This window comes from Electrophorus electricus, chromosome 6, assembly GCF_041902795.1.
Source record: "Electrophorus electricus isolate QZ-2024a chromosome 6, ASM4190279v1, whole genome shotgun sequence".
Lineage (NCBI taxonomy): Eukaryota > Metazoa > Chordata > Actinopteri > Gymnotiformes > Gymnotidae > Electrophorus > Electrophorus electricus.
The window spans coordinates 2,498,856-2,526,324 of NC_137502.1; the positions used below are offsets into that span (position 1 = coordinate 2,498,856).

The following is a 27,469-nucleotide window of genomic DNA, read 5'->3' on the forward strand; positions in this document are numbered from 1 at the left end:
CTTCATTACAGGTCTGCATGTGTGATGGTCTTTATGATGGCTGTCTGTGTAACTATACGGTTTTGTATGAAGAAGTGAATAGAGATGTGAAATCAAAAGTGCCATCAGTTTGTATGCTGTAGGTTAGACCAGTTACGTCATCTGCTACAGGTGGCTTTAAAATAAAATTCTCATAAGTTTGAACACTGTCATATAACCATCTAGTGTGCTGCAAATCACTTTTACTTCAAAGTCTCACTGCCAAGGAGAACACGGAAGTTTGTCTGTGGTTATTCGTCGTCAGTGGGGATCCAGAAGTATTCCACTACCTTGCGGCTTCTTCTCGCGGGGCTGTTGTCTGGAGGATGTGCTCTCAGTTCACTGAAGTGCGTGGGTCCTGTGTCTCTTCCCACTTTAGGGGCTGCTACCCTTAGTATAGTCCTGAAAGGAAGCACTCATTCAGCGTTCAGTAAAGTGATTCATCATCTGTTGAGCTTTAAGAGTGAAACTGAACAGGTGATGCTACAGTGCTGTACCTTCCTGAAACCCTGTCTGAATCCTCACCGTCCACTTCAACGGTGGAAATGTATACAGGGTCTCCCTCCTAACACATGAAAGACACACAGACTGATTAGTATGCTGTATAATTTAGTTTGAAGACAACAATATAACCAAGACCCTACTGTGAAGTTTCTTGGTGTTCCATCTTGGTTTTTCAAGATCTTAACCTTCTGGTCACTTTCTGTCATGCAGAGGAAGTAACTCTTTATGTTTGCTTGACACTGGAGGAGGGGAAAGCAAAAAATTTAATTGGTGTGCAGTTGGTTGTTCATCTACAAAACTATAAATGTACTACAGTTCACAAGTGGAGCAGAGTCCAGTTTGTGTTGCGTGAGTGAGACTTACCGCTTTGTTCTGCCTCTGGGATTTGAGGTCCTCCTGCGCCCTGAGCACGTCTGACAGGGCCTGGTGCTTTTCCCGCCAGCTGAGGCACTCGCTGAAGCGTTCTTCCCTCTCTCTGTCCGCCATCCTGCGCTCCTGCTCTGCCTGCTGCGCCTCCCCGCTGGCCTTTTTGCTCTGCTCCTCCGCTGCCTCTGTCCTGCGTCTCCAGTCTGCCTCCCTACAGACACAGCCCTTAGTTCAGGTCTACGACATGTCCGTATGAAATGATGATTCTGTATGGAGCGTTTTATTTTTTCTACTTTTCTTTGATTTTTGCGTTCTCCTCTGTCAGCTGCTTCAGTCTGTGCCGCAGTGTGCGCCTCTCCTCCTCCAAACCCTTGTTCTCCACCAGTAGAACCTGCTTCTCTCCAGACACCTTCTCCAGCTTCAGCATGGTCTCAAAATAATTCTTCTCACTCTGTGCCAGGTTTAGCTGCACGTTTGCATGCTGTGAGAGGAAGGTTCACTGCTATTACAAACTCACATAGCTGTCCACTCACTCTGAAACATCTCCACTGTCTAAAGAGCCATGAAGAGCTTGTGCTGGATTTCACACCCATTTGTCACCAATGCAGAGGAGGAAGGTACAGGTAGATGTCTTCGCAGTGTAAACCTAACTGCAAGGCATGAGCAGGTATACCTCCTTGTTCAGATGCTGTAGCTCCTCACCGAGCCGTGTTTTTTCTGCCAGGACCCGATCCCTCTCTTGCCTGCTCTCAATCGCCCGAGCCTCTGACAGCGTCCGGCTCCTCTCGGCCTCCCCCCGGGCTGCGTTGGCCTCCTCTGCTGTCCTGGAGCAAAGCACCGCCCTCTGCTGGCTCAGGTGCAGCTTCTGTTTCAGCTAAGCACACCAGTCCACGCTAAGATCCAGGGAATAAAGCTGTCTGCACTATAGGACTTGAGCAAAACCCATGTATTTGGCATTTATTATATATACACCTATTCTGCACCTGCACATTTGAGCAACTGGTCCTTGTTTTTATTCGTTTCTGTGTACTTGAAAGTAAACTGACTGATGGAACGTCCTCTGCACAGCTGTGTCGGGTTCCAGTGCTATGCTCTTTTTTTTTCATTATTTATTTATTTACAGGTTATGACTGAATATTTTATGCATGTGTACATGTGAATGTATGTCGCTTTGTTTTAATTATGAGGTTTGAATGAAGTGTGTTCGTGTGTCTGTCCGTCCCATCAACCCCCCGCCAGTGCATTTACAGTATTAAATTAATGGTGTTATTCTGCATTAAAAACCATGTGTTCAAAGACAGGTCTGTCATGAAACAGGCCAGTAAAAGTTAACACCCTGTACAGTTCAGAACACATGAGTTACAGTAAACTGCTGTACTATGGCAACCAATTAGCTATAGCTGTAGAGTAGGTGTACTGATATTAGCAACATGACTGTTAAAAGTGTGTGAACATAGGGCTGAATTTACCTCTTTAACGTGGGCCTGGAGCTCCTGGTTGAGGTTCCTGAGGTTCCGCATAGTGAGCTCATTCTCTGTTCTCATCATGATCCTCTCCATATGAATTTCGTTGGAGAGATACTTGTTTTCTTTCTTTAGGTCCTCACATTCCTAGTGACACAGTTACTGACCCAGTGCACACCAGAACAAGGGAACTAGTTGGAAATATTACCCACACAACCCCATTAACCCAGGCGATATCCATACGGGAATTTAATACAGTGTTTTGCCAAACACATGACAACTCATGTAAGTACAGGTGAGACACACACAAATATTACTTCACACAGCATATAAAACTGCATGGACACAAGTCCCCTGGAAGCAGCAAGTGTGCTGTGTCTGCACTTTTCTGTGTTCGGCTGTTCTCACCTTCCTCTTGCGCACCAGCTCGCCTTGCAGGTGGTTGATCTGGAGGTAGGAGCCGCCGGCCCCCAGCGCGCTCACGGGCCGAACCGCTCTCACGGGCCTGCGAAGCGGGTGCGCCTGCCTGGATGCCTCCTTCACCTCCACGCTCTCCTTCCCAAAACGGCCGCCCACGCTGTGGCTGCTGCCCGAGTGTGACCTGTACGTGCCGCTGTCCGAAGCAGGAGACTTGGACAGGGACAGGGCCTGAAGGTCACCGTGAGAGGTAGGCCGTAGGGCCATGCTGCTGTCCAGTGTTGGACGTGTAGACCGGGTCTTCAGCTTTGAAGGCTTGGTTTAAGACAAGCTGACCGCACTCCTACAGCTGAGACCGCTCAGTGCAGTCCAGCATACAAAGACTCACTCTGGTAGCTCAAGGTAATAATTTATGATGCCACCTGATACCTCTTCACCAGGAGCAGAAACACTATGCTTGCAAAGAGGCTGAAACAAAGCTCATGCCTGCTTTTAAGGAATTATCGATACTGACCTCTAGTGTGCTGCAAATGGTCTGGGATATAATAACACTGGCACTGTATTTTAGAGCTGACCGTATATCTAAGGTACATGAGCATTTACATTGGTGTTTTTCATTGTTCCATATTCCAGTGAAAGGCCAGAATGTCTAAATGTTTGAGAACATTTTTTGACTAATATGAGGAACACACCACAGCAGCCTCAAAGGAACAGCGACTTTAAACCACAAGTCACTGTGGGTAATTTCTCCAAAGGTCCAGGAGGGTCTGTATCTGATTAGCCATGATGGCCCCAAGGTATCGGAAACGTCACCAGAACCAGAGACTGCTTCCCCTTCCTGCGTAGAGCGGGCTCAGAAACTCAAACCCTTCACTCTCCCCAATGTATTATTCAAGTGCACCAGACAGTGTCCCACTGGCCCGGTTAAGTGTGTGTGAGACTCTGCTGTTTCTCGACCGCGGTTAAAAGACCAAACCTCAACAGGGAAGTGTTCAGTAATCAAGAAAATGGAACATCTGTCATTGTACAAAGGAAACACGCACTTACAACATACATTACATTGCTAAGCTCCAAAAGACCCATGTGCAATATGTTTAATTTGTAAAAGCATAAAAGTCAATTAAAAAATCTGAATTGCATGCAACAGCCATTGCAAACAGTTTCCTATGGGTTCTCCCTACAAACATAAAATGGAACATTTTCCTGTTGTGATTACAGATTGAGACGCTAACATCCACCAGCTGTGCAAGGGAACAGCATTTATTGGGTTTTTTTCCATTCGTGGTGGATTGCGAGCTATGGTCTTGTTAAAAACTACATCAGACAGTAGTTTTCCCTGCATCACATGCCGACTGGCTTTTTGTTGTGTGTCTGTAGCATTCACACGAGATGATGAGGAATGCCACAGATAAAAGCTTTTCTTTTTTAAGACAGTACTATGTGCAGGCAGGCAGGTCTTCTGTTAACGATACTTGTGACTAAGCTAATAAAACTCAGCATCACTCAAGGACAGGAGCTTCCCCTGGGGAATGTAAGGAACACACAACATTAGAAAAAGCAATTGGGATGGTAGCAAAACAAGGAAATCATCTCACTTCTCCATTAACCAAGGGAAAGGGCGTTGACTCAGCTTGTAGCATCCCCTTGTGGCGTCTGCGGGCTGTAGCATCTTACACTCTGCAGTAACTATAGATTTTAAAACATATAAATTGAATGTAGACTGAATTTAAACAGAGTTGTAAGGATGTATGGAAAATATATTTCAATTATTTGTTGAGGAGACTCCTCCTCCACTAACAAGCCATGGCTTCATTCAAGTGAGCAACAGCAAAAAAAAAAATAAATAAAATAATTATATATATATATATATATATATATATATATATATATATATATATATATATATATATATATATAATATATATATATACAGACATATGTGTGTGTTATATATATATATATATATATATATATATATATATATATATATACAGACATATATGTGTGTGTGTAATATATATATATACACACACACACACATATACAGACATATGTGTGTGTTATATATATATATATATATATATATATATATATATATATATATATATATATATATATACAGACATATATATGTGTGTGTGTAATATATATATACACACACACACACACACATATATATATATGTGTTACCAGTAGTGTTACTGAGAATGATGAGAAGGATGAAAACAGGCCAGAAAAAAAGTTTTTTGTTCATTTGTTTTATCAAGGTTTTCTCCCTTGTGCACATATACTGAAGTGCAACACCCCCCCACACACAAAAAAAACACGCCTGCTTTTCACATTTAGCACATTTAGCACCTGCTCCAAATACTCCACAGATATTTCAGAACTTTGCTGTAACAGACGCGTTTTTATCAGCTTCAAGGAAGCAAACCCTAGTCTTAATTTACTGAGGCCATCTGATGTTTTGTTTTTTAAAGTGAGCTCAAAGTATTAGCAGTGTAAGACAAACAAACAAACAACAAAACATATACGTGGAGGGAGTAAGGGAAACACGAGTGAGAAGGAATGTGCGATGAAATGTCATCCTGAACGCGTGTGCAGAATGGCCCCTGACTGGCCAAAATGACAATACACAAATGCACAAATGGGGCTTGGGTGTACACCTTTGCCCTCCGGGTATATGCCTCAACAAAAAAGGTCTCTTAACAGACCATCCTCAGTCTCCCGTTTCCCGTTTCACTGGGTCAATATCTATACTAGCACTGACTGTGCAGAAGACAGATTCAGTGTAGACACAATGATGTCTATTGTGTGTTTGGATTTGTGTTCTTTACTCTCTCTGGTCCTGTACACAGTGAGTCTAGATCCCAGCCAGATCCAAGGTAAGACCTTAGCACATCAAGATTCTAAAATAAAATTAAGTAACAACTGGGAGTCTTAAATAATATTACGACTTAGCTTGTTATTTTTTGTTCACTAAAGCTGCTGCAGGATTTTCTATTTTGCATTCACGTACAGTTTATCCAGAAAATGGCAGCACCTCTGGAGTATTTATAGCAATGCCCAAGAACAAAAAATATAGCTTCAATGCCACTATAGCAAGAGAAGTGTGCGAGTCTCTCAGTGCTCACATAGCGACCAGAGCTGAAGTTCAGCTGGCGAACCACAACGGCTTACAGACATGCAGGTAATCCTGGGAACGGCAATGCACAACGGGAAGATTTAGCTAACGGAACAAAGATTATGGTTCTTTTAAAATTGAAAACTGAATTTTAACTGAATTTAAAAATATTTAAACAATGACTGAAGCCCCTTGTAAAGCAGAATGCTATGCACTAGTATATTTATTTTAAAAAAATAACTATAAATGCTACAAATGATCAAAGATAACATGAATTACATCATGAATAATGGTATAATATTTATATTTGTGCATTGCAGGTATGGTTGGGTTAAGGAGCAAATTGCTGTCATTCCTCGCACTGAAAAAAATGAAAAGTGTGGTCAGAACAAGGTTGGAGTTATTACTTGGGCTGCTTCTCCCAATACGTCATTTGATGTTTTTTGCTTCAGTTTAACAGGTATTATTATTATTTTTATTATTAATATTTGTAATAATAGTAGTATGTGGCTAATGTAAAATGAATTTAATGAAGTATCTGAAATATGTATGAAGTAAGAGATTTAAAACATTAAAACATGTATTTTTGACAAACAAGGTGTCCTTGCAGGCCATTTTCCTAAGAGAATGGTGTAGTGCTTTAATTCTGGAAATCTCAACGTGAAGGATACACTACAACTCTCCTGCTTTTCTGATGTATGTGTTTATCTCACAGGTCAAACCGCAACAGTGGAAGTCAACATTCCAAAAACGACAGACCCAACTGCCAAGAGCCCTCGAGCTAAAACAACCACCCCATCACTCATTGTGTCTACCCCACTTAACAAAAACTTCCTCCCTCCCTCCCAATCTGCCCTGAGCTTTTCCCCTGCGTTCACTACCCCTACAACCTCCACATTCCTCCTTCCTGCTTTCAGCTCTCTACCTACACGAAGTCCTCCATCACGTCCTCACACTGTCCACCAGCGCTCTTCCTCTTCTATGACCATCTCTTCCACAGTTCTTTCCTCTCACCCCTTCACCCACACTTCCTCTTTGACCTCTTCACACAGTAAAACAAAGGATCCTACACACCTCCCACCTCCACCAAGATCAGTCTTTGGAGGTTGAGCTCAAGCTAAATGTACACATTATTAGAATCTATGGTTTGATGTATTGCGTGACCATTTATTCCCCATTCCTTTCAGAGGTTCCTATAGCGTGCGTCACCATCGCTGTCATTCTCCTGATGGCAACAGCAAGTGGAATTTGCTATTTCAAGACGTACGTTTAAAACATCTTCAACACGGGGCAGAATATCATTCATTTTCATAGTCACCTTCGTGAACAACGCGATTAAAAAGTAAACCGCAAGATTTTCGTACCCGTTTGGTTTTCACTGCGTGCCCTTTCTCTTTTCAGGAAACGACCGTGGGTCAGAATCCACAAGGACATGACTGAGACTGAAATGTGGAAGCGCGCAGACTTGCAATATTCTAACCAAGCGCACATCTACTCAGACCAGATGATTCTCCAAGCAGAAGAATCGCCCTGATAACAGTGTGCTCCCTCAGCAAGCTTTCTGTTTATCATTAGTTCTTCTGGAAGTGTAAAGACTGTAAATCTCAGGCAGCGTATCAATTAGTTATTAGTTATAGTTTGATAACTTTTTACATGTTTCCAGGCTTAATAAGTAACTGTTTACAGCTGTTTAGTTTTCAGATTACAAATAACAGTTGTAGTAGAAAAGCGTGTCTGAAACTCGTAGACAATAAACATGTATTTTAACACACCTGTGCACCGTACGCCTCCCTAAAATCACTGCACTCGATTATTCGCCACGAGTAAATAAACCTCATCAGTGCGCGTCGCGTTCGCTGTCGATAAAGCAGCGACACTAGGTATTAGCCGTTAGCTTGCTGGCTAGCTCGTCACAGCGCCTTCTTGGAGAGAGGGAGTTAGTCTCGACAGTTCACCGAGATAAACCAGATGTCGACACATCTGAAGTAATTTATGTGTTTCCTCTGTGGGCTATGTGCCGTCCTGCAGTCCTTTCGGTACTTTTATTTAGCGAATCGCTCCAGTTTTGTGTCGTTTTAAGTTGAATATCCTATCTCCTGCGCTGAGCTATGCGGCTGGCCTGCTGAGGTAAGAGGTTCTTTAAATGTGTTATTCTCGCTGTACCGCGAATAATCACTTTACTTTTAGCTCGGATATATAGGTTAGATAAGCTGCCTAGTTAACGTTATATCTTATAAACAGTCCGCATTCAGAGTCTGGCTTAGTTAGCTAGCTTGCTAATAACACACAGTGTTGATGCTGGCGTAATATTGAAACACTGACGTGGGAAATCTGTCTTATTAAGGTCAATACTACAGTGAGAATTACTTTCTTTTCTAGCCACACAGCAAATGTTTGAGTTTAGGGCGAGACAAGAGTCAGTATGTGCAAAATGGTAAAAAAAAAATATAAATAAAATTACGTAAGTGTAGTCATACCCCAGCTGACTTTTCTTCCAAAACAAAAGCTGTTTTTCAAAAACAAAACAAAAAAGCCCGCATAAGCTATTTATGGTCTCAAGTAGTGTTATCTTAATGCTGTATATATGTGGGGTATGCGAGTGCACAGAATACATGTATTCAACTTGAAAATGTCAACAATTCATAAATAAATAATTTCACCAGCTATATTCCAAGTGTCATGTAAAGTTCACTCAAATGAGATCAGCTGCATTTCATTTGGAATTCTATCAAATGAGAACTTTATTCCTCATATTGTTTACACCATTGTTTAACCACTTCAAGAATGTTGGCGAATATGTAAGTGAATTATATACTTTGCTTGTATTACTATACCAACTGTATGTGTGTGTGTGTGTGTGTGTGTGTATGTATATATATATATATATATATTAATCACACTGACAGATTCCAGGTGAGTAACTTTACTGCAGTGTACCGCACTAAAAGGTGTAAACATTGTCAAAATGCATTGAAGCACTTTGCTTGCACAGCATAAAAATCTCTGAAAATGATAGTTTCATATATGCATGTGCACATGCATGCATGCACAGACTGATCAGTCATGGTGTTAACCCACCTAACGTTGCATAGGTTCCATTTCTTCCACCACAGCAGCTCTGCACAGTTTTGGAATGTACCCCATAGGACCTCTGAAGATGTCTTGTGGTAACTGGCTTTAAGACATTAAAAGCAGATTCTTTAAGTCCTGCGAGTGGAGAGGTAGAACCTCCATGTATCAGAATAGTGTTTTTCCAGCACATCCCAGAGATGCTTGATAGGTTTGAGATCTGGGGGCTTTGGAGGTCTTGAACTCTGTCATGTTCCTCAAACCTTTCCTGAACAATTTGTGCAGTGTGGCAAGAAGCATTATCCTTCTGAAAGATGCGACTACCATTTGGGAATACCGTTGCCATGAAGAAGTGTGCTTGGTCTTCCACAATGTTTAGGCAGGTTACACGTGTCAAAGTAGAATCCACATGAATGCCAAGACCCAAGGTTTCCCAGCAGAATGTTGCCCAGACCATCACACTGCCTCTGCTTGCTTTCTTTCTTCACCATCCAATCCTGGTGCCATCTGTTCAAGTACGCAACTCGCATGCCTCCGCCATCCACACGATTAAAAAGAAAAAACAGTCAGTGCTTTCGGTAATGGGCAGGGTCAGCACTGGCACGCTGACCAGTCTGCGGCTATACAGCTCCGTATGCAGCAGGCTCGGATGCCCTCTGTGTTGACACCTTTGTCCAAGCCCGCCACTTTTCAGCAGTTTGTACTGCGGTAATTCTCCAGTGGGATCGGACCAGACCTGCTTGCCTTCGCTCCCCATGTGCACCAATGAGCCACTCCAGACTCTGTCGCCAGTCCACCAGTTGTTCCTCCTTGGACCATTTTTGGCAGGTACTAACCACTGCATAGCAGGGACACCCCACAGGGCCTGCAATTTTGGAGATGCTCTGACCCAATCGTCCCGCCATCAGAATTTGGTCCTTGTCAGAATCACTCAGATCTTGACACTTACCCATTTTTCCTGCTTCCAACACATCACCTTCACTTGCTGCTTAATATATCACACCGCTTGATGCGATTGGTTCCATTGTAACAAGACAATCAATGTTATTCATTTCACATGTCCGTAGGTTTAAGTTTGTGTGTATAATTTTATAGAAGCACTTTGCTTGAACGGCAGTTGAAGGACCTCTGTCCATCCTAAACATCCTGTTTCTCTGGAACCCTTGCCTACAGCGTTTTACTACACTGCATGTTACTCCCTGCAATCAGCTTTATTTGTCTTTCTTTCCTTCTGTTTTTCAGGTCCTTGATCACTGAATGAGGTCTGGTATTCTCTTGGTCCAGTCCTCTGTGTGGAGTTGAGATGGGCCAGCAGATTTCTGGCCAGGCAGTGATGAGCAAACTGCCTGAGAAGCTCATCAAACATGCGGGACTCGTTCGGGACAGTGGCTACCTAACTTACGATGAGTTCTTGGGCCGGGTCGCAGAGCTTAATGAGGTGTAAGCTGCCATTGCTAAGGTTAAGAATAAGATTATATAGTCTCGAAAGTGGTGTTAAATTTGTTAGGTCACATGTAGACATCTCACACCGGTAAAGTCAAGTGATGCGTTTGTAGTTCAAAGTTGCACTGCTGTTGTAGTCTATATACTGATGGACTGTCTCTTGTCCAATCAAATGACTTGTTCAGAACTAGCTCTTATATAATGGTCTTTGCAATACGTGACATATTTCACAAGGCTGAAATATAAAAATTCACCCTCTAATAAATCAGAATATTTTCTGCTGTGTGTTGTGACCCTCCTGATAACTCCCAGCATTCCAGATGTCTGCTCTCTGTTTCTGATGACCCAGCAAACACGATTCATTTTGCTCAAAGTACTGCAGGCCAGTTTTTAAAAACATCACATCAAGGGCATATCCGTGTATTTAATATATCAGAATCGTGGTATATAGTAACACATCCACCAAATAATATTTTGGTCCATTTCATGTAGATACAAATGCATCCAAATTTTAAGTACGAAACTGAGGCTATTTTATATATTATATAGGTATTTTTGCACAAAGAGAAATGTTAACACAATAAACATTTATAATTCTAAACATTACCGCTTCTTTTTTCAATCTTTTGTCATCGTTGTTTTATTTACACCAGCACTGCCAGGCTGGCGGCTGGCCAACAGAAGCATCTCCTATTTGAGGTGCAGCCGGGATCCGACACTTCTGCGCTGTGGAAGGTGGTAGTGAGGGTCGTGTGCACGAAGGTACTATTACTTTGGAATTCAACGTGCAATTTTATTTTTAAAAATTCAGTGCTTCATGCAAAAAGGGAAACTAATGAGATTTGAAATGTGATCCGTGTTCATAATGTAAAGTTTGAAATGGGACATATCTCATCGCACCGCTGCGTTTGTGCCGCTGAAGCGGAACTTCACGCGTGCACGTGTATCGGACATGACGGCGCGCGTCAAACTCCGCGTCTCTCTGCAGATCAATAAAGAGGACGGTATGGTAGAGGCCTCGCGCATCATGAACCTATACCAGTTCATCCAGCTTTACAAGGACATCACCAGCCAGGCTGCGGAAGTGTTGGCGGGGGAGGGGTCAGCTGAGCACGCGTTGGGACAGCCTCCCACAGCAGACTCCTGCCGCGCCAGCATGTGGATGTGCAGGTGGGACCCGCACAGTTGCACGTGAGCATGTCGGTATACGTGTCAGTTCTTCTTGTTTTAATCAAATAGGTAATGGTGTTATACACATGATCATAATAGTATAATACAATAATAATATGCAAATAAGATAAAAATATAGTATGCAGAATAGTATAATAATATATATACGTTGAACACACATTTATAAAGTATGTATGTCATTGTACGACCACAAATTTTGCTGTCTCTGTAGGTTATTGCTTTTGTCTGTAATATTCTGTCTGTAATATAATGTGTTCCAGGGTGAAGCAGCTTACTGATGAAGAGGAGTGTTGTATCTGCATGGATGGGAAAGCCGACCTTATCCTGCCCTGTGCACACAGCTTCTGTCAGAAATGCATCGACAAGTGGTATGTGTCTGCAGTATGTCCAACCGCTGAATTAACGAGGAAGTCCCGTTCAGAGTGTTCCTCACCTGTGTGTGTGTGTGTGTGTGTGTGTGTGTGTTAGGAGTGGCCAGAGTCGAAACTGCCCCATCTGTCGTATTCAGGTGACTGCTGCCAATGAATCCTGGGTAATGTCTGATGCCCCTACAGAGGAGGACATGGCCAGCTACATCCTCAACCTAGCTGACGAGGCTGGTCACCCCCACAGACCTTAAACTCCAGAAATGTCATATTCAAACACATTTCACACATTTCCTTTACTACACTGGTTTCCTGATTGTTAAAGGCTATTTTAAATGATGAATTGTGTGATGCGTATCCTCTTATGTTCTCCTTTTTGCATTCATTCCTGGCAATAACCACATATATTTATGTAGTGTTTTCTAATGTGCTTAACCTACTGATTTCTCAGCCTATGAAATGACATCACAGTATTTAGCTGCTCAACTTTTGATTTCTTGTGTACTGTTTCACTGTGTCATTTTTCACTTTTTTTTAGTTTAATGCATTATTGCACTTAATCTGCCAATTGCTATGTAGAGGAATTAAAATGAGGGGAAAATAAATTAAGATGTGGCTCCGTTCTCTACTAACACAGTGCAATTTGTGACTCATTGATAATTCTCCATTTAAAGGAATACCACCTTGTCTTTATAATTCTCAAATGAGTTTGAAGTAATGAGCACTAGTGTCCGTATATGTGTGTACACACACACACACACACACACACACACACACACACGGTATCTGAATAATACTTATAAAATGTGTCCTTGCATAATTGAAGTGCTACCGTTTGCTATGTACCATGCATAAAGCACTATTTGTCTTGTTCATGCAGGGTTACCAGTGTGATTATATGGCTCAAATCATAACGCAGTCGTGCTTCTGGAAAACGTCACTCGATGCATCACTTACTGGTTACTAAGGGAAGTGTAGAACTGGCATTTTATCAAGAAAAATCTAAATTGTGCTCAACTGATTAGTCTATGAAATTATTCTATTTAAAAATGTGATTGTCACTGGTTGGTGAAGGGTTTCCTTATATATTGTTTGTTGCTCAAATGTTTATAGTAGTGAGTTAATTTTGTAAATACACAAGTGATTGAACATGTTTGTTGTGTGACCAGTGATATTAATAGTAATTATTAGCTTATAAATATACAAGATCTATATTTTTTGACATGAGATCATAACCTATTATTAATCTAGAATTTTTAAATGTATAAGTAGACAGTCTATACTGTACTTTTTGTTTTGTTGTTAACCTGTCCGTCCATCAGGTTTCAGTATTGAGCTGCATTAATAAAGGTATCACTTTTATAATTCATGCAGGTGTTTTTCATAACTGTCCTTTTTTTTCTACATTCCCATTAAAAAAATTACCATTGCAATATTAATTAATACATTTTCAATGGCCAAATGAGAAGAGAAGCATTTTTGATTCATTTAAAAATGCTTTATTTATTTATTTTGTCTTGCAGTTGTAAAGTTTTCAGATTCCTATGGACGCTATCAGAAAACAATAATTTTCACACATAGTCAAGGAAAGCATGTTCAAAAAGGCAGGAATCGAGTCTGCGCTCTCCACTCTCCTGTTCCATACAAACCAGGAAGGTTTTAATAAAAATCACCAACACAAGAAAAAAATGCTCCTAAGAAACCAAGAATACAATGTACCTAACACCCCCCCCCCCCCGCCCCGCCCCCCCCCCCCCCAATGAATATCGACCCTTTCTGTTGAATGTGACTGTTCCGTGTGGGTGGGCTCAGTAGTCAGTCCTGCGCCAGGGCTCCACGGGCACGCTGCACTCGTCCTCCTTTCACTCGGCATGCCCTGCAGTGCACTCGCGCTTCACCGCGTCCATAAGGAGGCTGAGCTCGTTGCAATGGGTCTCGTGCCTGAAGGCCATGCGGATCTGGGCCACGTTCGTCCGCCGAATGTCGTTCCCTTCTGGTCCGTCCTCTAGATAGTTGTCCCCTAAGAAGTGTTTCTTTTCCTGTAGAAACGAGAGGAGGTCTTAGTGAGTGGTTGGGAAACAGGCAAATGTCCATTATGATCTCTGAAGCGGTGACACTTCAGCGCCTCGAGTGCGTGCTACGCTGGCAGCAGGGCGCGTTTAGACAAGTGCAGCACGACTGAAACGTTTCACTAGCGACAGGCGGGACTAAACGCTAGCCCTGTGCAGTTGCTCTTTCAACAACTCCTAATTTACAGACATTTTTCTGCATGTACGTACAGTATTTGCTACAGAATGTTAAAAAGGCGAGTCTGCTAAGCCTGTTAAAGAGGCTTTAGAAACAATCGCATTTAGGTTTTACTTGCATTGGTGGTCTGGAACTAATCCAGTAGCCTCTCCTGCTTTTATATAACAGCTTTGCAAAACGAATCAAAAACATCCTGATCATTGTTTGCTGTTTATTCTTTAATACTGGTGATTCCACAGACCAAAAAGGGTAGTTGGCAATAGCCTAAAGGAGACTGTGTGACACTGCGTATGTGTACCTGATGTGAGAGACCACTTTGGAGGACACTGTTTCTGGCGATCTCACAGACATCACAAGTGCTGAGTTTCCACAGCTGTGCCGCGATAGCGTATTCCTCCATTAGTGCCTCCTGCAGGGGGCAGCAGAGGGAAAAGACAGTCAGCTAACTAACCATATCGTGCACCGTATGCCCCGATAGTGGGTTTGACTGGTGTACTGGAACGGCATCGCACTTTGGTGTAGTGGAACTGCATGGGGTCGTCGGTGGAGAGCGACACACACAAGCCTTTGTGCAGGAACTCTCGCAGGGGACTCTTGGAGTACTCCAGGAACAGGCTGTTGTTGCTAAGAGGTGACATTGCAATGGGCACCTGGCCCAGGTAATATAGGTACTGCAGCACAGGACTCTGGGTAAGAGACACAGGGACGGACGGTAGTTTGTTAACAGTGTGCGTGGCACAAGGTGATGGTGATTATCCCATAATGCTTCACTAGGAATGGATCGGTGCCTGACTGACTGCCCTGACGTTGTTACTTGGAATGATCTCATGACCTCTGTTTCCATAAAACTGCTTCATTTACTGTGAGATTTTAAGAAAACACTCTGCTAATGTAACAGCTGGTTACGTAATCGTATTAGGACTGGACTCAGCTGGAGGAGTGACCTTTTTCAGATTGAGGCCGTGGGAGATGTTGTCTGCACTGAGAAAGGCGGACACCAGGTGGGTGATGGACCCCGCCTCCCCACAGTGGGGGCGTAACTGGAAGGTGTTGAGGCCACGTTCCCTTGGAAACAACAGCACAAGCATTCAAAATTCACACACAGGAATGCACAAATTCGTTACCAAACTGTTTCCATGTGAAGATGGAATAAATATCACTATATTACATTTCTCACATTTGAGCATAGACTGCAGATGATACATTCTTGCCACAGTGCTGTGTATCTTTAAGAACAGAAGATAAAATTCTGACAAGAGAACCTCGTGAATGCAGCTTATGGTGAAGGTAGCAATGGACATACTTGCGCAGGTTGTTGAGTACCATGATGTTGGCATACATGTGGAAGAGGTAGTAACTGTATGGAGGGTTCTCATCCAGGGTCCATTCCTCAGGCTTGGGGCTCTTATAGGTGAACATGTGATCGCTGTGTTTGGACTCGTCGTCCACGCTGTCAAAGCCCGTCACCTGCCGGTAAGACGGGGTTCCTTTAGGGCTGTTGTGAGTACCAGACACCTGACACCTGAACACCTGGTCATTGGAGATCGGTCTCCTGGTAATAATAACATATCTAAGAACAAATCCAGCCACTCACATATTTCAGGAAAACATGCATTTCTTTGTGCTTCTGGGGGTTAACGGTAGCCTCAAACAGAGGGAGGAAGATGTTTTCCAGCATCTTTGCAAAGTTGGGAATTATTTTCTTTGATCTAAAAATGTCACTGAATGACAGAACACAGGCATCAGTATGATTTTATAGTAATCTGTCTGGAATGTTGCTGGCATGTCCTTTACAGCTTCTACTTTCCAATGTTATTTAAACTGAATCTTATTTAAACCTGAAGAACTTACTAGATCCTTGGCACTTGTATAATCCATCTTAAATTGGGGGAGTACACCTTTTGCTGGATGAACCATTTTGATAGGCAGTCCCATTCATCAGGGGCACGGCCATAGATGGAAAGGCGGGGTTCTGCATACTGGTATTTACTCTCCTCCAGATTTTGAGCCACCTCCTACAGACAGCATCAGCGCGGGGACATAGTAGCACAGTTTACACCTCCTCTATAGAAAGGGTCTGTTTACAACGTGTCCCCTTGTACACAGTGTTTTATTAACGGGGATGGACCCGGGTCTGTACTTTACCTTTATAAGACGTGCGAAGTACTCTCCATGAATGTAGTTGTCAGTTTTGAGGTAGATCTCACGAAGCTCACTCGCACCCACTGGGTTGTATTTAGAGTTGAACTTGTCAAATCGATGAAAAGTTTGCCTACCCTGAGATATTTCCAAAAAAGAAAAAAGTATTGCTGGATATAATTTATTCCAAAAAGGTTCAACGTGCAGGTTCAACTTGCTCTTGTGAAGGTACATACAGCGTGCACGTCCAGGGAGTCCACCGTGAGGTCGTACGGGTCCATGTGGAGGTTCTCGAAAACCTGTCTGAGCGTGAGCTTCTTCCCGTTCTTCTCCATCACCACCCGATCGGCCTCTGCATTGCAGGTGTCCTGGATGAACTTCAGAAGGTGCTTCTGGTTCATGCAGGCAGCTGCGTGGATGTGGGTGTCTACCTGTAAGTGCATAAGCACCCTGCTTCAGCTGGCAGACTCGAGCTTTCAGGAAACACACGCTGGAGGTGGCATAAAGCCTCGCGTGCCGCGTTACGCCCCCTACCTTTCTGACGTTGTAGAAGTCTCTGTGAGGAACGCTCTTTAGTTCCTTCAGCTCTGCCATCTCATTCAGCATTTCGTGTAGGTGGAACTTAGACATGAGAAAGTTCAGCCGTTTGTGGCAGTAGGTCTTTCTGCAGATAGACACATAAGTATGTCTGCTACAGTACAACACAGTGTGATAAGAGGCCATTGAGACATGTGTGCAAAGACCCCATAACAGTTACAGCTATCTTTTGAATAGCATAGATAACACTCAGGTCGCATAGCATAGTGGGCCGTGAGCTACATCTCTACCACGGTGGATGGATTTGCCCGCCACACAGCAAACGTGAGACATGACTGGAAGAAAGTTGAACTCACGTTGGTCCGTCTCCGATCATGGCCAGGACATGGGTCATGTCAATGGTGAACGTCTCCATGTCGGGATAAGGCAAACCGTGCGGCTTCTCCTGCGTTACGGCCTCTTCGTCATCGTAAACGTGTATGATGCCGTCCTTCATCTTCAGGATGTAGCCCAGGTTCTGTGGGATGTCCTCCATGCTGTATGGATCCTGGCCATCCGTAACATAGGGAAGGATATCTGTAGTTCAAACGCACCATAAATTATTATATTAAAAAAACTACCTTTCGTAATTTAACTAATCACTGCTATACCAACTATACCAAATAAGCTTACTTTTCACCTAAATGTTCTTTCAAGGTGTACCACAGTTACCTGGAATAATCTCATCTTCCTCATTCCATGTCTCATTATTTGCACTTCGGAGGAATTTGGCAGTGATTCTTGGGAAGCGGTGATATGCCAGACGTGAATATTTCTCTCGGATGAATAAAGCTTTCAGCAGGCTTGTTGCTGCCTGCTCATAGTCCTCAACTGTTATCTGTGTTGGAAACACAATACAGGACACACAAGGGTGACTTGACACTAATTCTAGAATTTATTTTTGTTGAAACTCTCCTTCGATTTATTCACAGGGTCTGAAATAATATTAGATGAAAATGATTGGAGATTCATTAGAGTTTGAGTTCTGGAGCCACAGCCAATAACATTTCTACATTGTCTGTAATGTATTGTATGGGTGTTAATGGAGGTGTTGATTGTGAGTTCAGCTAGTAACATTATTACATTGTAATGTTTTGTATGGGTGTTTATGGAGGTGTTGATTGTGAGTTCAGCTAGTAACATTATTACATTGTAATGTATTGTATGGGTGTTTATGGAGGTGTTGATTCTGAGTTCAGCTAGTAACATTATTACATTGTAATGTTTTGTATGGGTGTTTATGGAGGTGTTGATTGAAGCACAAGTCTGGTATGCAGCCACAATAAAGCCAGAGGCTGCAGTCCTGCGTATTCTCACCTAGTAGCCTGTGGACATTTCCACCATGACCTTTGCGTGACTCAATTACTGTGCTTCCGTGTTTTCGTATACTATATACTTCTGTTTTCCTGCTAACCCTGAGCTCTTCTGCTGTTTACGATTCTTGCTGTGTCCCCAGTTAAATACTCTATTCTCTTTTTACATGCATGCGTACAACTGCAGAATGCAAGATGATTTGGGCTTTCATTAACTTCTTTATATTATGATGTATAAGGTATGAAGTAAGCACCTACCCCTGCGCAGTGGTCTCCACTGATGGTCATTCTCTGGAACTCTGGGATGTTGTCAGTGTGTTTTTCAGGGGGGACTATAGGGGAGATCACAGACATGGCCCAGTCAGCCATACCTGGGGCCTGGAGTGATATCGACTGGGAGCGCATCATCTTAAAGCTCTTCTTCCTAGAGGAGGGTGCAGAAAAAACAAAACAGGTCATCTTTTTTGTGTCATCACGCAGACAGTCCCACTGAGCTGATTGGCGATCCCGCGGCCGTCCCTGACCTTTTGATACTCTCTGCAGAGTGCTCCTCTGCTATCTCCTTGAGTAGCTCATGTTCTTTGGCCTGATGCAGTCCGATAGGGCAGTCCTCAGGCACGGTGAACATGGACATGAGGTCCTTGGTGTTCTCCTCCTTCAGGGCCGAGGCCATCACCTTCTCCGCCAGCCTCTTCATCCGATCGTCCACCTCGCTGAAGGACATCTTCGGGAACTGTCGCTGCATGTCTGCAAAACAAAGCCAAAAACGTGGGATTTTTCAGACAAGTACAGAGAAAAGCATTTATCAACAGTTAAAGGATGTGAGCTGGACCTCACATCTTGCGCGTAATGCAATCTATAGAAACAACTGCTAAATTTTTCAAAGGTTTCAGGTAGTTCTAAAATATTCTTTATAGATTGTAAATTCTGGCTGCAGCCGTTTAAACATGAAAAATCATATGCTTGTTTGTTTATTTTTGTTTGCTTTTGTTGTTGTTTATGTTTTGTCTGAAGAACCTGGCCAACAAAGAAATTGAACAGAGAGGACTTAAAGTAGCTCACGGTCTGTTTCAGGGCTGCTTATGGAACGTATATGTCAAAACATTCTCTTCTGACTTTGAATAGAATCCTAAAGCAAAAATAATTTTTAAAGGACCCTAAAACACATAGAATTCTTTAACATTTTGAGCAATTCCTTTTTTGTGATCACAGAACCATCAAACGTTTTGTTGCAAATAGTCAACAGGGTCACAAAAATGTGTTAAGAAAAAAGATGCAAATTAACTGCCAAAGATTTGAGAAGAATCAAATGTGAAGTGACCAGGAAGCCGTTATCCTCCAGTGCAGTCATCCAGACCTGCAACCTACCTGGAGTGCCCAGAGGTACAAGGTGTTCAGTACTCAAAGACATGATGGGGTTGTGCTGTGGGCTGGTATTATTAAAGATGAGCTAGTTGGACATTTTTGGGTTGCAGATGGACTCAAAACCAACTCCCAAACCTACTGCCAGTGCATGAAGTACTCCACTGCATGGCTGGCCAGTAAAGGCCTTAAAGATGAAAGAATAATGACACGCCCCCTTCCTCCCCTCACATAAACACTACTGAGAACTTGTAGGTCTTCTTAAACGGGAGATTTACAGTGAAGGAAAACAGTCCAGCTCTCTGAGCAGTGTCTGGGAGGCTGTGGTTGCTGCTGCACAAAGTTGATTGTCAACAGATTAAGAAACTGACAGACTCTATCACTGTTATTGAAAAGAAGGTGTGCTATACTGGTCACTTTTTTTTAAATGTCAGAAATGTTTATTTGTAAATTGAGTTGTTTGTTTATTATTCTCACTTTATTCTCACAGATTTAGTTGCTTAATAATTCTGTACATTCATTGTTGCCCAATAATTCTGCACACATAGATATTCTCCTAAGAAAGCCAAAACCTCACGTTTACTTTCTTAAATATTCAGGTTTGAGGTTTATTAAGATTCTGGATTGACCGAGAGCACTGTAGCTGTTCAATAATAAAATGAATCCTCAAAAATACAACTTGCCTAATAATTGTGCACACAGTGAATGTTGTTGCCTCAGCAAAGCACATATGCTTACTGCAATTTAGGGACAGCTCTGTCCTGTCATAAGCGTAATCTAAGAAAAGATCTATGAGTGTGGATCAGGCAATGTGTCGCAGCTGTAAACATATCCTCAAGTGACCCGACTATGCACATCAGGTTACAGATGCACTTAGTCAGGTTTCTGTAAACACGATGACGCAGTTGTCAGAAAGACACTCCTGTGGGCTCCTGGCTCCTCTTAACCCCGCCCCCAGTGGCTATCAGCACATTCTCAGCTTGCATGATGGAACTGGTTCTGGCAATAGTCACCAACTCTTTAGTCTTTCTAATAAGCAGTCTGAGGGATTATTCTGAGAAAGGGGAATTTAAGATACTTCCTCAAGGCTGGCTGTATTCAGCACAATGTGATAAATGTACCATTTTTACTTTTATATGTATTCATGCAGTTATAAAGTCACACATTCGATTAACAACTGAAGCTGAGTTACACTGAAGGAGTTATATTATATTATATTATTTTCACTGTTGTAAAATATTGATGTACATTCATAGGTTGTGTAGCTAAATCAGTCTGTTAGTTGTTAGAACAAGTGAATATACTGTCCCACTATGTACAAGATGTACTGTATATTTACTAGAGCTAAAAATGTTTACTTGAGTCCTGATCCATGTTTACTTTTGAAGCTGCTAGTATAGAGTGTTTGGTACTTGTTTGGTTTTCTATGACAGTTTAAGTCTACAGAACTCTTTACCATTCACTGGCTTTCACCACTATGTTCCACAGATGTCTTCTGTAACCATTTCATAACATTTCATTGTACTTTTTAATTCAGTAGCTGAATCACTTCTGGTGTACAAGGTTTGACTGAGTAAGAAAATGCTTTGCTATAGACTTCCACCTGTGACGTGTAATTTGACTCTGTCAAAACATTTGGGCAAAATGCTGCTTCATACGACTATATGAGAGATGTTTTCAAACTGTTCCCAGCTCAGCCCATCGAGGAGAATTTCATTCCAGACAAGCTTTTGGTACCTGTTTACCTGACCGTAATCCTGCTACTAAGACAAATAAAAGACAGTAATATCTATGAGGTTAAAAAAAAGTTTTGTTTTGGTTTTTTGTTGTTGTTTAAATTTGCCATTTGGAAACATTTTGTAATTAAATGAGTAGTACAACAGTTACTGTTGTCTTTACTGTCTTTGAAGCACGTAGTGGTGTGTGTTGTGCTGCTTTGTGCCAATGTTGGTGAGGATTTATGACCTGGTAGGTTATTGTCAACATGTCACTTGTAACCATGTTACAAGAACCACTTTCCCCTTGCACTCTCAACCCTGATCACTCTCTCCTGGCACTCTCAACCCTGATCACTCTCTCCTTGCACTCTCAACCCTGATCACTCTCTCCTTGCACTCTCAACCCTGATCACTCTCTCCTGGCACTCTCAACCCTGATCACTCACTCCTTGCACTCTCAACCCTGATCACTCTCTCCTGGCACTCTCAACCCTGATCATTCTCTCCTGGCACTCTCAACCCTGATCACTCTCTCCTTGCACTCTCAACCCTGATCACTCTCTCCTGGCACTCTCAACCCTGATCACTCTCTCTTTGCACTCTCAACCCTGATCACTCTCTCCTGGCACTCTCAACCCTGATCACTCTCTCCTGGCACTCTCAACCCTGATCACTCTCTCCTTGCACTCTCAACCCTGATCACTCTCTCCTTGCACTCTCAACCCTGATCACTCTCTCCTGGCACTCTCAACCCTGATCACTCACTCCTTGCACTCTCAACCCTGATCACTCTCTCCTGGCACTCTCAACCCTGATCACTCTCTCCTGGCACTCTCAACCCTGATCACTCTCTCTTTGCACTCTCAACCCTGATCACTCTCTCCTGGCACTCTCAACCCTGATCACTCTCTCCTTGCACTCTCAACCCTGATCACTCACTCCTTGCACTCTCAACCCTGATCACTCTCTCCTTGCACTCTCAACCCTGATCACTCTCTCCTTGCACTCTCAACCCTGATCACTCTCTCCTGGCACTCTCCACAGTCCTGTGTTCCCTGTTCTTTCATTTAAGCAGACATGTGGAGGAGTGCGCTATCTCTTTCTCTCTCTCTCTCTCTCTCTCTCTCTCTCGCTCTTTCTTACCTTCTGTGGCCATCCTCGCCCTGCTGGGTTTTGTCAGGCTCTCTACGCTCAGACCGTCTGCCTTGCAATATCTCGTCAGGGGCTGTGGTGTGGCCCGGTGAGAGGATTCTTCTGTGCCTTAGACACTTCCTGCCTTTCAGTATCTCGAGTGCTCCTCTCCATCTATATTTAAAGCAGCAAACTGCATGACGTCCCAAATGTCACATCCGGCTGCTGGCTGTGAGTGCAAGTGTCAGAAGCCTGATGTGGTGGCAGGTTCCAGAACAGCACTGCCTGTGAAGATCTTGTTTCCTGAGCTCCTCCACACCGAGCAGCTGGCAGCACTCACATCTGCTGATATCGCGGAGACGTGATGTGCTAGGTGCTCGCACGCCTCCCGCGCCACAGCTGACCTTTAGTAACCTTCAGTAGCTTTTAGTAACTAACAAACAGCTTTGTCCATACAAAGGTCTTGCACAAATACGGTTTTGCCAGTGTTGGGTACAGCATACAATGAAGCTGATTTGGATTCAGCTCTGTAAAGGGCAAGAATCCATCTGTAACTGACAGTGCTTTTACTATGAACGTTAGCTGTCTTATCACTTGTAAGCCACACCCAAGTGACAGAGCTAAAGGAATTCCCAAAACAGTGCATTTACCCTGCACTACCCAAGTAGGGCAGCAAGATCACTCAACAGGAGCATGACACATTTATGAATTGACCACTACCAATCTCTTTGGTTGTTTGTTTGTTTGCTTGCATATCACCCCAGTACACTCTGCTAGGGTGCATGTGAACCTCTGATAACCACACAGTGGCATGGAAGTTCAGTGCTCTATAACATCGAGTTCTGAGCCTGACCTTGGGTTTAACACAGAGACACGCCATGCATTGTGAGCTTAAAATAAATGACCTGGTCACTCTTTCCCAGGGCTCACTCCACAGCCTGCTGAACTGCACTGAAGTGTTTCACTAAGCTGCAAACAGCCATGCTCAGGGAGACACTGCCTTCACATGCAAGCACACCCTGGAGTTCTTACAGAAAACAACAAAGCACTTTCAAAGGCAATTATTGAACAGTTTTTACAAGCTGGAGGCAATGTTTTACAATTTATACAGAAGTATTTACCTGGGCTTGCTGTAGTTCAGGCTAGCAGATTATGTCATGTAGAAGCTAGAAGAAAAAGTCCAGAGGAACAGTGGTTCACTTTGTCTCTTTGTGGCTGTTGTGAGCCTTCACCAAGTTTCCAGGGGAACAATTGGAAGAATTCAGACTCCACCTATGAGTGGAGTCTCCTGTCAGTTGCTTCCAGTTCATCTGAAACCTCCACCCATTACTTTTTAGTTTTCATGCCCTCTCAAGCTAACAACAGCTACTAAAAGTCTCCCACAATATCCTTAGTCCAGTAAATCTGGTTCGCTGTGCCAGTTACTCCTTTTTACTGTTCGTATCATGGAGGCATTGCGGTTGAGCTGTTTCTTATGTAGTTGTAGTTGCCCAGACAGAGTTGACAAAGCTGAGTCAGACAACGCCTAGCTGTGGTTGGTGTAGGCAAACCGGTTTAGGATTTTTATAGCTGAGATATTTTATTTTATAGCTTAATATCTGAGATTATGTTTATCTAACAAAGACACATTGGAATCTTATTCAGACATGCTCATTTGTACTCTTAGTTTTAAGTACTCCTTCCAAGATTAATATTAATATTAATATATCCTTCCAATATTATATAATAATATCAGCCTAATGTTTAAATTAAAGTAAAAGTCAAATTTATTTACATAACACTTTTTGCAACACATGTTGTCGCAAAACGGCTTTTCTCAAGTTTGAGTCCAGATTCCTAATGAACAAGCCACTGGTTTCAGTGGCAAGGAAATTATAATGATAAATATGTTCCAACCAACATTTATCTGTTTACATTTTCTAACGTGTATTTTAAAATATGTCTAATGTAGAATTTGGAAATACTCCCACTTAATGTTATACCAGAATACTAGACTGTTCTTTTCATTAGGATTGGACTTCCGAACCCTCTGTGAGACCTCTTGAAGAGTTCTGTGAGACTTCTGTGAGACTTCTGTGAAGTCTCTGTGAAACATAAAATTCTGGCAGCTCTTCAAGTGGGCTGAACAGTCTCTGAGTCCCTAAATTCTTGGACATGGAAGAGAAAACAGGAAAAGGAACTCGGTCTTCACCTGCCTCTCAGTCCAGACAGGCTCCTCAAACCTAGTATAAAGAGCACTAGGAATGGCTCATTTCTTTTAATGATACAAAATTCCTAGCACAGAAGAAAGTATCAGCACTTGGTAATACATATAATAAATTCAGTTTGTAGTAGTACAGGTCAAACTTTGCCTCGCTGCACAAATAAGTCTAACTTATGGTGATTTTACTATGCAAAACCTATATAAATAGATTCATATATACAGTGTGCTATTATATACTTTAATTTAAATATTAATAATCTTAAACAAATATTCACATTTAAATGTAAGATGCCCAAATTAGGGTTAGATGCATTTTGCACTATTAATTTACATTCATCTGACACTTTTATACAAAGCATCTTACAGTTATGACTGAACACAACAGGAGTAATTAAGGGTTGAGTCTTGCTCAAGTGCCAAACAGTGAAAGCTTGGCAGTGGTGGGACTTGAACTGGCAACCTTCCAATTACAAGTCAAGGACCTTAACCACTGACCTACACTAGTTAACAACAGCTACTAAAAGTCTCCCACAATATCCTTAGTCCAGTAAATCTGGTTCGCTGTGCCAGTTGCTTTTTTACTCCTTTTTACTGTTCGTATCATGGAGGCATTGCGGTTGAGCTGTTTCTTATGTAGTTGTAGTTGCCCAGACAGAGTTGACAAAGCTGAGTCAGACAACGCCTAGCTGTGGTTGGTGTAGGCAAACCGGTTTAGGATTTTTATAGCTGAGATATTTTATTTTATAGCTTAATATCTGAGATTATGTTCATCTAACAAAGACACATTGGAATCTTATTCAGACATGCTCATTTGTACTCTTAGTTTTAAGTACTCCTTCCAAGATTAATATTAATATTAATATATCCTTCCAATATTATATAATAATATCAGTCTAATGTTTAAATTAAAGTAAAAGTCAAATTTATTTACATAACACTCAAGAACCTTAACCACTGACCTACACTAGTTAAACCTTTAAGCTTATTTATGTATACACATCCCTCACTTGGAGGCAGCTATGTTTGAAATACATTTAGTACAGAGTCTCTTAAACATCCAAGCAGCAAGTCAGTATTATAGCTGATACATTATATGAAGATGAATCAGTGAAGAATGACATATTGTTTGTTTAATGTCACATGCTGAAAGACAAAGAATCTTCAGAACAGAGCAGCTAACATTACTAGTATACTCTGCAAATATATCTAGTTATCTTGTTGATGTTTAACAGGATATACTGCTTTTGCACATACTGCAAGTATAAACAACAGACTCCATGGAGGCGTGTGTGTGTGCACTAACCCTTCCCAAGGAAAGGTGTGCGTGTGTGCGCGTGTGTATATGCACTAACCTTTCCCAAGGAGAGGTGTGGATTGCTGCTTGCTCATCCTGCTTCTCCTCATCTTGGTTTGTGTGTCTTCATCCATGAGTCCACTGACAGACATCTGAGCAGGAAGAAAAGAGTTGTAGTACACACACAGACTACTGCTGTGGTGTTGGTGCTAACCACCGACCATGACGTCAAACTTACTGCAACTTCAACTTTTTCAAAAAATGAATATTCATTGCATGACATTAAATATACAAGATAAAAGCAACTGAAAATATGTCAGTGTACTACTATTGAGTTACCAGGCCCATGAATGCAAACTTCAAGTTTTATTCTGACAGCAGAAAAAGAAAGTTCCTCTTTGCAGCTGCAGCTTTTTGGCACTTTGGAACCATAGTAACAGAGCTGATAATGCAGCTTTTGCAGCTTCCTGTTAACACCGAGCCCAACAAAGTGTTGCGACTGATCTGTTATCTCTGTCAGCCCAGAGCAGTGTTGTTAGTCACATTTTATTTTCATCCAGAGGCCGTGTTTACATAGCACACAGTAGTGAAGTGGAGCTATAACTCCTCGTGAGGGATTTTTGCTTCCTCTACCCAGTCAGTACTGACATTTCCGGCTGAGCTTCAGGCGTTTGCTGATAGCAGACTATGTCCCTTACATAACTGAAAAAAAGAACCCCATTGTTATTATTCTCCTCATTTGTTATATGGGATTATCTTTATGTTGCTGAAAACTGTGCAGCAACTGTGATGTGGGGTCGTTGGTATGAAGTACCGGCCTGTGACAGGCTGAGACATGCAACAGCTCAGAAGAAAACTCAGCATACTTTTAGAGCTGATCAGGCACGTTTATCCAAATGGCGCAAAAATAGCATGTTGGCCCTCAGAGAAATGCCAGCATCAGTCAGGTTATACGGATCAGCAGTATCAGGGCACTAGAAGGAAAGTTCACTCACCCCTCTCTCTGTGTAGAAACGTCGTCCCCTCGCTCTGTGCCGCTCATAAAGAAACTGCCGTGACTCTTCCTTGAGGGTGGAGATAGAGACTGATGTGTGACAGCGTTTACGACATTATCCCCCTCTGACAGGGATGGATCAGCTCTTTAAGACGCTGAAGTCAACAATGAATGGGACTTCTCTCACTGTGGGTAGGGCTTTCTTTCCTTTTATTTCCTGCCAGCCCCCACCCCCCCCCCCGCCCCCCCCGATACACCCCCCCCTTCTACAATGAGAACAATAAGCCGTTTATTAACACTATATTCAGGTACGTTTCATTTGACTGTTAAGGTGACATTTAAAGATGCAGATAGAGAGGAAGAAAAATAGTGGGAATATAAGAAAGGAGGAAGGTGAATGAGAAGGTGGAGAGAAGAACAATGTTGTATGAAACAGGGAAACAGGACTGCGGAATTATATATACCTCTAAAACGTGGAGCAGGGATGTGGGCACATCAGTGTTGTAACAGTACAGAACGGACACCAGTAGCA

The 27,469-nt window shown here is 42.5% G+C and overlaps 4 protein-coding genes across 16 annotated transcripts; 2 read left to right on the plus strand and 2 right to left on the minus strand.

Moving 5' to 3' along the window:
* Positions 1–43: 43 nt before the first annotated feature.
* LOC118241195 (uncharacterized) lies at positions 44–7,345 on the minus strand. 3 transcript variants are annotated; one of them, XM_081716823.1, is made up of 9 exons: positions 7,257–7,345; positions 2,760–4,454; positions 2,358–2,498; positions 1,562–1,762; positions 1,182–1,369; positions 886–1,099; positions 708–761; positions 516–583; positions 44–420 (listed from the first exon to the last, which is right to left on the minus strand). In XM_081716823.1, the coding sequence occupies exons 2-9, from the start codon at positions 3,033–3,035 to the stop codon at positions 270–272; spliced, it is 1,293 nt and encodes a 430-aa protein (XP_081572949.1). In that variant the 5' UTR covers positions 3,036–4,454; positions 7,257–7,345; the 3' UTR covers positions 44–269. The 3 variants fall into 3 exon arrangements, with proteins under 3 accessions (XP_081572949.1, XP_081572948.1, XP_035381216.2); XM_081716822.1 differs by having other exon boundaries at positions 663–761; XM_035525323.2 differs by lacking the exon at positions 7,257–7,345 and having other exon boundaries at positions 663–761; positions 2,760–4,533.
* lyve1b (lymphatic vessel endothelial hyaluronic receptor 1b) lies at positions 5,429–7,977 on the plus strand. 4 transcript variants are annotated; one of them, XM_081716825.1, is made up of 6 exons: positions 5,429–5,653; positions 5,754–5,958; positions 6,213–6,352; positions 6,608–6,997; positions 7,080–7,155; positions 7,294–7,977. In XM_081716825.1, exons 1-6 carry the CDS (start codon positions 5,452–5,454, stop codon positions 7,424–7,426), a joined length of 1,146 nt encoding a protein of 381 aa, XP_081572951.1. In that variant the 5' UTR covers positions 5,429–5,451; the 3' UTR covers positions 7,427–7,977. The 4 variants fall into 4 exon arrangements, with proteins under 4 accessions (XP_081572951.1, XP_081572953.1, XP_081572950.1 ...); XM_081716827.1 differs by having other exon boundaries at positions 5,430–5,653; positions 5,790–5,958; XM_081716824.1 differs by having other exon boundaries at positions 5,431–5,653; positions 5,730–5,958.
* Positions 7,795–13,329, plus strand: rnf141 (ring finger protein 141). Of its 5 annotated transcripts, none has more exons than XM_081716829.1 (6): positions 7,795–8,026; positions 10,204–10,401; positions 11,058–11,166; positions 11,393–11,595; positions 11,856–11,963; positions 12,064–13,329. In XM_081716829.1, exons 2-6 carry the CDS (start codon positions 10,265–10,267, stop codon positions 12,212–12,214), a joined length of 708 nt encoding a protein of 235 aa, XP_081572955.1. In that variant the 5' UTR covers positions 7,795–8,026; positions 10,204–10,264; the 3' UTR covers positions 12,215–13,329. The 5 variants fall into 5 exon arrangements, with proteins under 5 accessions (XP_081572955.1, XP_081572954.1, XP_026873809.2 ...); XM_081716828.1 differs by having other exon boundaries at positions 7,796–8,019; XM_027018008.3 differs by having other exon boundaries at positions 7,802–8,019; positions 11,393–11,574.
* A 362-nt stretch (positions 13,330–13,691) lies between these two features.
* ampd3b (adenosine monophosphate deaminase 3b) lies at positions 13,692–27,091 on the minus strand. 4 transcript variants are annotated; one of them, XM_081716820.1, is made up of 17 exons: positions 26,939–27,091; positions 26,002–26,095; positions 23,568–23,612; positions 18,760–18,982; positions 18,494–18,659; positions 17,595–17,760; positions 17,240–17,459; positions 16,881–17,010; positions 16,583–16,777; positions 16,353–16,484; positions 16,059–16,222; positions 15,802–15,928; positions 15,511–15,674; positions 15,152–15,272; positions 14,720–14,893; positions 14,506–14,616; positions 13,692–13,999 (listed from the first exon to the last, which is right to left on the minus strand). In XM_081716820.1, exons 4-17 carry the CDS (start codon positions 18,978–18,980, stop codon positions 13,823–13,825), a joined length of 2,268 nt encoding a protein of 755 aa, XP_081572946.1. In that variant the 5' UTR covers positions 18,981–18,982; positions 23,568–23,612; positions 26,002–26,095; positions 26,939–27,091; the 3' UTR covers positions 13,692–13,822. The 4 variants fall into 4 exon arrangements, with proteins under 4 accessions (XP_081572946.1, XP_035381247.1, XP_026873802.1 ...); XM_035525354.2 differs by lacking the exon at positions 23,568–23,612; XM_027018001.3 differs by lacking the exons at positions 26,002–26,095; positions 26,939–27,091 and adding an exon at positions 22,459–22,620 and having other exon boundaries at positions 23,568–23,938.
* Positions 27,092–27,469: the final 378 nt, after the last annotated feature.